General features: G+C 47.1%; 1 protein-coding gene across 1 annotated transcript in view; it reads right to left on the reverse strand.

Moving 5' to 3' along the window:
• The window catches only part of LOC148090165 (protein unc-13 homolog B-like), a 198,597-nt gene that overhangs the window by 41,058 nt on the left and 145,533 nt on the right, over positions 1 to 12,006 (reverse strand). The window contains exons 23-25 of the mRNA XM_087779050.1: positions 10,982 to 11,071; positions 10,774 to 10,914; positions 7,924 to 8,171 (exon numbers count right to left, since the gene is read on the reverse strand). Coding sequence (XP_087635176.1) covers positions 7,924 to 8,171; positions 10,774 to 10,914; positions 10,982 to 11,071 — 479 coding nt within the window. The remainder of the gene's footprint in view (positions 1 to 7,923; positions 8,172 to 10,773; positions 10,915 to 10,981; positions 11,072 to 12,006) is intronic.

Consider the following 12,006-nt stretch of genomic DNA (forward strand, 5'->3'; position numbering starts at 1 on the left):
AGGGATACCACAAACACATTTGTTCTCTTACGTTCATGTCACCTCGACCCAGAGGCGACACAAGGGATACCACAAACACATTTGTTCTCGTACGTTCATGTCACCTCGACCCAGAGGCGACACAAGGGATACCACAAGCACATTTGTTCTCGTACGTTCATGTCACCTCGACCCAGAGGCGACACAAGGGATACCACAAACACATTTGTTCTCTTACGTTCATGTCACCTCGACCCAGAGGCGACACAAGGGATACCACAAACACATTTGTTCTCGTACGTTCATGTCAGCTCGACCCAGAGGCGACACAAGGGATACCACAAACACATTTGTTCTCGTACGTTCATGTCACCTCGACCCAGAGGCGACACAAGGGATACCACAAACACATTTGTTCTCGTACGTTCATGTCACCTCGACCCAGAGGCGACACAAGGGATACCACAAACACATTTGTTCTCTTACGTTCATGTCACCACGACCCAGAGGCGACACAAGGGATACCACAAACACATTTGTTCTCGTACGTTCATGTCACCTCGACCCAGAGGCGACACAAGGGATACCACAAACACATTTATTCTCGTACGTTCATGTCACCTCGACCCAGAGGCGACACAAGGGATACCACAAACACATTTGTTCTCGGACGTTCATGTCACCTCGACCCAGAGGCGACACAAGGGATACCACAAACACATTTGTTCTCGTACGTTCATGTCACCTCGACCCAGAGGCGACACAAGGGATACCACAAACACATTTGTTCTCAGACGTTCATGTCACCTCGACCCAGAGGCGACACAAGGGATACCACAAACACATTTGTTCTCGTACGTTCATGTCACCTCGACCCAGAGGCGACACAAGGGATACCACAAACACATTTGTTCTCAGACGTTCATGTCAACTCGACCCAGAGGCGACACAAGGGATACCACAAACACATTTGTTCTCAGATGTTCATGTCACCTCGACCCAGAGGCGACACAAGGGATACCACAAACACATTTGTTCTCAGATGTTCATGTCACCTCGACCCAGAGGCGACACAAGGGATACCACAAACACATTTGTTCTCAGACGTTCATGTCAACTCGACCCAGAGGCGACACAAGGGATACCACAAACACATTTGTTCTCAGATGTTCATGTCACCTCGACCCAGAGGCGACACAAGGGATACCACAAACACATTTGTTCTCAGATGTTCATGTCACCTCGACCCAGAGGCGACACAAGGGATACCACAAACACATTTGTTCTCAGACGTTCATGTCAACTCGACCCAGAGGCGACACAAGGGATACCACAAACACATTTGTTCTCAGATGTTCATGTCACCTCGACCCAGAGGCGACACAAGGGATACCACAAACACATTTGTTCTCAGATGTTCATGTCACCTCGACCCAGAGGCGACAAAAGGGATACCACAAACACATTTGTTCTCAGATGTTCATGTCACCTCGACCCAGAGGCGACACAAGGGATACCACAAACACATTTGTTCTCAGATGTTCATGTCACCTCGACCCAGAGGCGACACAAGGGATACCACAAACACATTTGTTCTCAGATGTTCATGTCACCTCGACCCAGAGGCGACACAAGGGATACCACAAACACATTTGTTCTCAGATGTTCATGTCACCTCGACCCAGAGGCGACACAAGGGATACCACAAACACATTTGTTCTCTTACGTTCATGTCACCTCGACCCAGAGGCGACACAAGGGATACCACAAACACATTTGTTCTCGTACGTTCATGTCACCTCGACCCAGAGGCGACACAAGGGATACCACAAACACATTTGTTCTCGTACGTTCATGTCACCTCGACCCAGAGGCGACACAAGGGATACCACAAACACATTTGTTCTCAGACGTTCATGTCAACTCGACCCAGAGGCGACACAAGGGATACCACAAACACATTTGTTCTCAGATGTTCATGTCACCTCGACCCAGAGGCGACACAAGGGATACCACAAACACATTTGTTCTCAGATGTTCATGTCACCTCGACCCAGAGGCGACACAAGGGATACCACAAACACATTTGTTCTCAGACGTTCATGTCAACTCGACCCAGAGGCGACACAAGGGATACCACAAACACATTTGTTCTAAGATGTTCATGTCACCTCGACCCAGAGGCGACACAAGGGATACCACAAACACATTTGTTCTCAGATGTTCATGTCACCTCGACCCAGAGGCGACACAAGGGATACCACAAACACATTTGTTCTCAGACGTTCATGTCAACTCGACCCAGAGGCGACACAAGGGATACCACAAACACATTTGTTCTCAGATGTTCATGTCACCTCGACCCAGAGGCGACACAAGGGATACCACAAACACATTTGTTCTCAGATGTTCATGTCACCTCGACCCAGAGGCGACACAAGGGATACCACAAACACATTTGTTCTCAGATGTTCATGTCACCACGACCCAGAGGCGACACAAGGGATACCACAAACACATTTGTTCTCAGATGTTCATGTCACCTCGACCCAGAGGCGACACAAGGGATACCACAAACACATTTGTTCTCAGATGTTCATGTCACCTCGACCCAGAGGCGACACAAGGGATACCACAAACACATTTGTTCTCAGATGTTCATGTCACCTCGACCCAGAGGCGACACAAGGGATACCACAAACACATTTGTTCTCAGATGTTCATGTCACCTCGACCCAGAGGCGACACAAGGGATACCACAAACACATTTGTTCTCAGATGTTCATGTCACCTCGACCCAGAGGCGACACAAGGGATACCACAAACACATTTGTTCTCAGATGTTCATGTCACCTCGACCCAGAGGCGACACAAGGGATACCACAAACACATTTGTTCTCAGATGTTCATGTCACCACGACCCAGAGGCGACACAAGGGATACCACAAACACATTTGTTCTCAGATGTTCATGTCACCTCGACCCAGAGGCGACACAAGGGATACCACAAACACATTTGTTCTCAGATGTTCATGTCACCTCGACCCAGAGGCGACACAAGGGATACCACAAACACATTTGTTCTCAGATGTTCATGTCACCACGACCCAGAGGCGACACAAGGGATACCACAAACACATTTGTTCTCAGATGTTCATGTCACCTCGACCCAGAGGCGACACAAGGGATACCACAAACACATTTGTTCTCAGATGTTCATGTCACCTCGACCCAGAGGCGACACAAGGGATACCACAAACACATTTGTTCTCAGATGTTCATGTCACCACGACCCAGAGGCGACACAAGGGATACCACAAACACATTTGTTCTCAGATGTTCATGTCACCTCGACCCAGAGGCGACACAAGGGATACCACAAACACATTTGTTCTCAGATGTTCATGTCACCTCGACCCAGAGGCGACACAAGGGATACATTTTGTTCATCAGAACTGTATTGAAATTATTAAAAATGTTGTAAATTCATTTTTATTATAATTATTATCATCGTTATTTTATGGTTTATATTTGGATGAAGTGTGAATAAAATAATATATATTTTTTTTTAATTACATGCCAAATAATATCATTAAACTTCCAGCCACTGGGTGGCAGCAGTCGTTACGTCCTCACAGCTAAAGGAAGTTAATGGCAATGACTGAGGACGAGAGGATACAGTGATGACTGAGGACAAGAGGATACAGTGATGACTGAGGACGAGAGGATACAGTGATGACTGAGGACGAGAGGATACAGTGATGACTGAGGACGAGAGGATACAGCGATGACTGAGGACGAGAGGATACAGTGATGACTGAGGACGAGAGGATACAGTGACGACTGAGGACGAGAGGATACAGTGACGACTGAGGACGAGAGGATACAGTGATGACTGAGGACGAGAGGATACAGTGACGACTGAGGACGAGAGGATACAGTGATGACTGAGGACGAGAGGATACAGTGATGACTGAGGACGAGAGGATACAGTGATGACTGAGGACGAGAGGATACAGTGATGACTGAGGACGAGAGGATACAGTGACGACTGAGGACGAGAGGATACAGTGACGACTGAGGACGAGAGGATACAGTGATGACTGAGGACGAGAGGATACAGTGACGACTGAGGACAAGAGGATACAGTGATGACTGAGGACGAGAGGATACAGTGATGACTGAGGACAAGAGGATACAGTGATGACTGAGGACGAGAGGATACAGTGATGACTGAGGACGAGAGGATACAGTGATGACTGAGGACAAGAGGATACAGTGATGACTGAGGACGAGAGGATACAGTGATGACTGAGGACGAGAGGATACAGTGATGACTGAGGACGAGAGGATACAGTGACGACTGAGGACGAGAGGATACAGTGATGACTGAGGACGAGAGGATACAGTGATGACTGAGGACGAGAGGATACAGTGATGACTGAGGACGAGAGGATACAGTGATGACTGAGGACGAGAGGATACAGTGATGACTGAGGACGAGAGGATACAGTGATGACTGAGGACGAGAGGATACAGCGATGACTGAGGACGAGAGGATACAGTGATGACTGAGGACGAGAGGATACAGTGACGACTGAGGACGAGAGGATACAGTGACGACTGAGGACGAGAGGATACAGTGATGACTGAGGACGAGAGGATACAGTGACGACTGAGGACGAGAGGATACAGTGATGACTGAGGACGAGAGGATACAGTGATGACTGAGGACGAGAGGATACAGTGATGACTGAGGACGAGAGGATACAGTGATGACTGAGGACGAGAGGATACAGTGACGACTGAGGACGAGAGGATACAGTGACGACTGAGGACGAGAGGATACAGTGATGACTGAGGACGAGAGGATACAGTGACGACTGAGGACGAGAGGATACAGTGATGACTGAGGACGAGAGGATACAGTGACGACTGAGGACGAGAGGATACAGTGATGACTGAGGACGAGAGGATACAGTGATGACTGAGGACGAGAGGATACAGTGACGACTGAGGACGAGAGGATACAGTGATGACTGAGGACGAGAGGATACAGTGATGACTGAGGACGAGAGGATACAGTGACGACTGAGGACGAGAGGATACAGTGATGACTGAGGACGAGAGGATACAGTGATGACTGAGGACGAGAGGATACAGTGATGACTGAGGACGAGAGGATACAGTGATGACTGAGGACGAGAGGATACAGTGATGACTGAGGATGAGAGGATACAGTGATGACTGAGGACGAGAGGATACAGTGATGACTGAGGACGAGAGGATACAGTGATGACTGAGGACGAGAGGATACAGTGATGACTGAGGACGAGAGGATACAGTGATGACTGAGGACGAGAGGATACAGTGATGACTGAGGATGAGAGGATACAGTGATGACTGAGGACGAGAGGATACAGTGATGACTGAGGACGAGAGGATACAGTGATGACTGAGGACGAGAGGATACAGTGATGACTGAGGATGAGAGGATACAGTGATGACTGAGGACGAGAGGATACAGTGATGACTGAGGACGAGAGGATACAGTGACGACTGAGGACGAGAGGATACAGTGATGACTGAGGACGAGAGGATACAGTGACGACTGAGGACGAGAGGATACAGTGATGACTGAGGACGAGAGGATACAGTGACGACTGAGGACGAGAGGATACAGTGACGACTGAGGACGAGAGGATACAGTGATGACTGAGGACGAGAGGATACAGTGATGAATGAGGACGAGAGGATACAGTGATGACTGAGGACGAGAGGATACAGTGATGACTGAGGACGAGAGGATACAGTGACGACTGAGGACGAGAGGATACAGTGATGACTGAGGACGAGAGGATACAGTGATGACTGAGGACGAGAGGATACAGTGACGACTGAGGACGAGAGGATACAGTGATGACTGAGGACGAGAGGATACAGTGATGACTGAGGACGAGAGGATACAGTGACGACTGAGGACGAGAGGATACAGTGATGACTGAGGACGAGAGGATACAGTGACGACTGAGGACGAGAGGATACAGTGATGACTGAGGACGAGAGGATACAGTGATGACTGAGGACGAGAGGATACAGTGATGACTGAGGACGAGAGGATACAGTGACGACTGAGGACGAGAGGATACAGTGATGACTGAGGACGAGAGGATACAGTGATGACTGAGGACGAGAGGATACAGTGATGACTGAGGACGAGAGGATACAGTGATGACTGAGGACGAGAGGATACAGTGATGACTGAGGATGAGAGGATACAGTGATGACTGAGGACGAGAGGATACAGTGATGACTGAGGACGAGAGGATACAGTGATGACTGAGGACGAGAGGATACAGTGATGACTGAGGACGAGAGGATACAGTGATGACTGAGGACGAGAGGATACAGTGATGACTGAGGATGAGAGGATACAGTGATGACTGAGGACGAGAGGATACAGTGATGACTGAGGACGAGAGGATACAGTGATGACTGAGGACGAGAGGATACAGTGATGACTGAGGATGAGAGGATACAGTGATGACTGAGGACGAGAGGATACAGTGATGACTGAGGACGAGAGGATACAGTGACGACTGAGGACGAGAGGATACAGTGATGACTGAGGACGAGAGGATACAGTGACGACTGAGGACGAGAGGATACAGTGATGACTGAGGACGAGAGGATACAGTGACGACTGAGGACGAGAGGATACAGTGACGACTGAGGACGAGAGGATACAGTGATGACTGAGGACGAGAGGATACAGTGATGAATGAGGACGAGAGGATACAGTGATGACTGAGGACGAGAGGATACAGTGATGACTGAGGACGAGAGGATACAGTGACGACTGAGGACGAGAGGATACAGTGATGACTGAGGACGAGAGGATACAGTGATGACTGAGGACGAGAGGATACAGTGACGACTGAGGACGAGAGGATACAGTGATGACTGAGGACGAGAGGATACAGTGATGACTGAGGACGAGAGGATACAGTGACGACTGAGGACGAGAGGATACAGTGATGACTGAGGACGAGAGGATACAGTGACGACTGAGGACGAGAGGATACAGTGATGACTGAGGACGAGAGGATACAGTGATGACTGAGGATGAGAGGATACAGTGATGACTGAGGACGAGAGGATACAGTGATGACTGAGGACGAGAGGATACAGTGATGACTGAGGACGAGAGGATACAGTGATGACTGAGGACGAGAGGATACAGTGACGACTGAGGACGAGAGGATACAGTGATGACTGAGGACGAGAGGATACAGTGACGACTGAGGACGAGAGGATACAGTGATGACTGAGGACGAGAGGATACAGTGATGACTGAGGACGAGAGGATACAGTGATGACTGAGGACGAGAGGATACAGTGATGACTGAGGACGAGAGGATACAGTGACGACTGAGGACGAGAGGATACAGTGATGACTGAGGACGAGAGGATACAGTGATGACTGAGGACGAGAGGATACAGTGATGACTGAGGACGAGAGGATACAGTGATGACTGAGGACGAGAGGATACAGTGATGACTGAGGACGAGAGGATACAGTGATGACTGAGGACGAGAGGATACAGTGATGACTGAGGACGAGAGGATACAGTGAGTAGTTATGAACCCAAACATTGAATTATTCATTTAAGAAAGAATATGAAATCAATTAAGTTATTATTTGTAAAGGTTTCAGTTTAAAAGCATCTAAAATATAAACATCTTTAAAATAATATCCAGCGAGTATATAGTATTTATCACTACAGTGAAGCTTCTTATTATCGTTATAACTTCTGTCACTTTCTTTAAAGAATCAAATGTGATTCAATACTTTTAGTTATTACTATTTTTATATACAACAAATGTTGTGACTTTAGATGAATAACAAACAACAATAGATAAACAACAACAATAGAGTCTCACTGGTTGATGACGGGCGTGTAAGAGTTCTTATCTTCCTCGATGATGGACACGATCAACGTGATGAGTTTGGGCCAGAAGTCCAGATTCTGAATACTTGGACCCTGTTCTTCTGTCGGGTTCTCTTTCTTCTCCTCCTCCTCCTCCTCCTCTTCCTCCTCCTCCTCCTCCTCCTCTTCTTCGTTTTCTCCATCCTCTCCTTCCTCCTTCTCTTTCTTCTTCTTCTTCTTCTTCTTCTTTTCAGGTTTTGGCTGAAAACAAGGTTTCAAAGCATGAAGGTGAAGGTTTTCGTGATGGTTTCGTGAAGGTTTCGTGACGGTGTCGTGATGGTGTCGTGATGGTTTCGTGACGGTGTCGTGATGGTGTCGTGAAGGTTTCGTGAAGGTTTCGTGACGGTGTCGTGATGGTTTCGTGAAGGTTTCGTGACGGTGTCGTGAAGGTTTCGTGATGGTTTCGTGATGGTGTCGTGACGGTGTCGTGAAGGTTTCGTGATGGTTTCGTGAAGGTTTCGTGATGGTTTCGTGAAGGTTTCGTGATGGTTTTCGTGAAGGTTTTCGTGAAGGTTTCGTGAAGGTTTCGTGACGGTGTCGTGATGGTTTCGTGAAGGTTTCGTGACGGTGTCGTGATGGTGTCGTGAAGGTTTCGTGAAGGTTTCGTGACGGTGTCGTGATGGTTTCGTGAAGGTTTCGTGACGGTGTCGTGATGGTGTCGTGAAGGTTTCGTGACGGTGTCGTGATGGTTTCGTGAAGGTTTCGTGACGGTGTCGTGATGGTGTCGTGAAGGTTTCGTGAAGGTTTCGTGAAGGTTTCGTGATGGTTTTCGTGAAGGTTTTCGTGAAGGTTTCGTGAAGGTTTCGTGAAGGTTTCGTGATGGTTTTCGTGAAGGTTTCGTGATGGTTTCGTGAAGGTTTCGTGATGGTTTTCGTGAAGGTTTTCGTGAAGGTTTCGTGAAGGTTTCGTGACGGTGTCGTGATGGTTTCGTGAAGGTTTCGTGACGGTGTCGTGATGGTGTCGTGAAGGTTTCGTGAAGGTTTCGTGACGGTGTCGTGATGGTTTCGTGAAGGTTTCGTGACGGTGTCGTGATGGTGTCGTGAAGGTTTCGTGACGGTGTCGTGATGGTTTCGTGAAGGTTTCGTGACGGTGTCGTGACGGTGTCGTGATGGTGTCGTGAAGGTTTCGTGAAGGTTTCGTGACGGTGTCGTGATGGTTTCGTGAAGGTTTCGTGACGGTGTCGTGATGGTGTCGTGAAGGTTTCGTGAAGGTTTCGTGACGGTGTCGTGATGGTTTCGTGAAGGTTTCGTGACGGTGTCGTGATGGTGTCGTGAAGGTTTCGTGACGGTGTCGTGATGGTTTCGTGAAGGTTTTCGTGACGGTGTCGTGACGGTGTCGTGATGGTGTCGTGAAGGTTTCGTGACGGTGTCGTGACGGTGTCGTGATGGTGTCGTGAAGGTTTCGTGAAGGTTTCGTGACGGTGTCGTGATGGTTTCGTGAAGGTTTCGTGATGGTGTCGTGATGGTTTTCATGATGGTTTTCGTGAAGGTTTCGTGATGGTTTTCATGATGGTTTTCGTGAAGGTTTCGTGACGGTGTCGTGAAGGTTTCGTGAAGGTTTCGTGACGGTGTCGTGATGGTTTTCATGATGGTTTTCGTGAAGGTTTCGTGATGGTTTTCGTGAAGGTTTTCGTGAAGGTTTTCGTGAAGGTTTCGTGAAGGTTTCGTGACGGTGTCGTGATGGTTTTGTGATGGTTTCGTGATGGTTTCGTGACGGTGTCGTGATGGTTTCGTGAAGGTTTCGTGACAGAGTCGTGATGGTTTCGTGAAGGTTTCGTGACGGTGTCGTGATGGTTTCGTGAAGGTTTCGTGACAGAGTCGTGATGGTTTCGTGAAGGTTTCGTGACGGTGTCGTGATGGTTTCGTGATGGTTTCATGATGGTGTCGTGAAGGTTTAGTGACGGTGTCGTGATGGTTTCGTGATGGTTTCGTGAAGGTTTCGTGACGGTGTTGTGAAGGTTTCGTGATGGTGTCGTGATGGTGTCGTAAAGGTTTCGTGATGGTTTCGTGATGGTGTCGTGAAGGTTTTGTGACGGTGTCGTGATGGTTTCGTGAAGGTTTAGTGACGGTGTCGTGATGGTTTCGTGATGGTGTCGTGAAGGTTTCGTGACGGTGTCGTGATGGTTTCGTGAAGGTTTCGTGATGGTGTCGTGATGGTTTTCATGATGGTTTTCGTGAAGGTTTCGTGATGGTTTTCATGATGGTTTTCGTGAAGGTTTCGTGACGGTGTCGTGAAGGTTTCGTGAAGGTTTCGTGACGGTGTCGTGATGGTTTTCATGATGGTTTTCGTGAAGGTTTCGTGATGGTTTTCGTGAAGGTTTTCGTGAAGGTTTCGTGAAGGTTTCGTGACGGTGTCGTGATGGTTTTGTGATGGTTTCGTGATGGTTTCGTGACGGTGTCGTGATGGTTTCGTGAAGGTTTCGTGACAGAGTCGTGATGGTTTCGTGAAGGTTTCGTGACGGTGTCGTGATGGTTTCGTGATGGTTTCATGATGGTGTCGTGAAGGTTTAGTGACGGTGTCGTGATGGTTTCGTGATGGTTTCGTGAAGGTTTCGTGACGGTGTTGTGAAGGTTTCGTGATGGTGTCGTGATGGTTTCGTGATGGTTTCGTGAAGGTTTCGTGACGGTGTTGTGAAGGTTTCGTGATGGTGTCGTGATGGTGTCGTAAAGGTTTCGTGATGGTTTCGTGATGGTGTCGTGAAGGTTTTGTGACGGTGTCGTGATGGTTTCGTGATGGTTTCGTGACGGTGTCGTGACGGTGTCGTGATGGTTTCGTGAAGGTTTCGTGACGGTGTCGTACGAACCGGGTCAAGCACAGGCTGGAACTGGCGGTTGAAGAGCTCCAGGCAGTTGTTGAAGATGTACTCGTAGGTGGAGTTCAGACAGGCTTTGACACAGTCACGCACCACGTTAGCAGCTCGAGGAGGACTCGGCAGCTCCAGGACCTGATCACACATCAATCAAAGAGTGATTGACACTTGAGAAATGTTTCAACGGTTTCAAAAAATGAACCTTCATCCTGAAAAAGGTGATGCTGGTCAGAAGATCCACGGTGGACTTGAGGTCGCTGAGGCGCGGCTTGTTGCTGGCCGGGAAGTTGTTCTGGAGACGGAGAAGAAAATCTGTTCATCTTGTTGAAGAAGAAACAAACTGGTGACTTCAGAGGTGATTCGTTCAAAGATCTGCTCATTGTTACCAGATACGTGAGTAAGTTACGTTTGTAGAGCGATTTGAAAACCTCAAAAAAACCTTTTAAAACATATGAAAGTGTTTTAGTGCTAATATTTGGTGCTAATTCGGACAAAGTTTTAACCCAATTGATAGCATTTGAGTGCTAATGTTTCGTGATAATTCAGATCAGGTTTAAACAAAGCTATTAGTGTTTTAGTGCTAATATTTGGTGCTAATTCGGACAAAGTTTTAACCCAATTGATAGCATTTGAGTGCTAATGTTTTGTGATAATTCAGATCAGGTTTAAACAAAGCTATTAGTGTTTTAGTGCTAATATTTGGTGCTAATTCGGACAAAGTTTTAACCCAATTGATAGCATTTGAGTGCTAATGTTTCGTGATAATTCAGATCAGGTTTAAACAAAGTTATTAGTGTTTTAGTGCTAATATTTGGTGCTAATTCGGACAAAGTTTTAACCCAATTGATAGCATTTGAGTGCTAATGTTTTGTGATAATTCAGATCAGGTTTAAACAAAGCTATTAGTGTTTTAGTGCTAATATTTGGTGCTAATTCAGACAAAATTTTACCACAATTCATGGTGGTTGAGTGCTTAAATGTTTTGCTAATTTGGGTAAAGTTTTAAAACATTTGATAGCATTTGACTGTTAATATTTTGTGCTAATTCAGATCAAGTTTAAACAAAGTTATTAGTGTTTTAGTGCTAATATTTGGTGCTAATTCATTAGAAGTTTTACCACAATTGATGGTGGTTGAGTGCTAAAATGTTTTGCTAATTTCTATAAAGTTTCAACACATTTGATAGCATTTGAGTGTTAATAATTTTTGCTAATTAAGATCAATTTC

The sequence above is a fragment of the Callionymus lyra genome, chromosome 1 (assembly GCF_982586985.1).
Source record: "Callionymus lyra chromosome 1, fCalLyr1.hap1.1, whole genome shotgun sequence".
Lineage (NCBI taxonomy): Eukaryota > Metazoa > Chordata > Actinopteri > Syngnathiformes > Callionymidae > Callionymus > Callionymus lyra.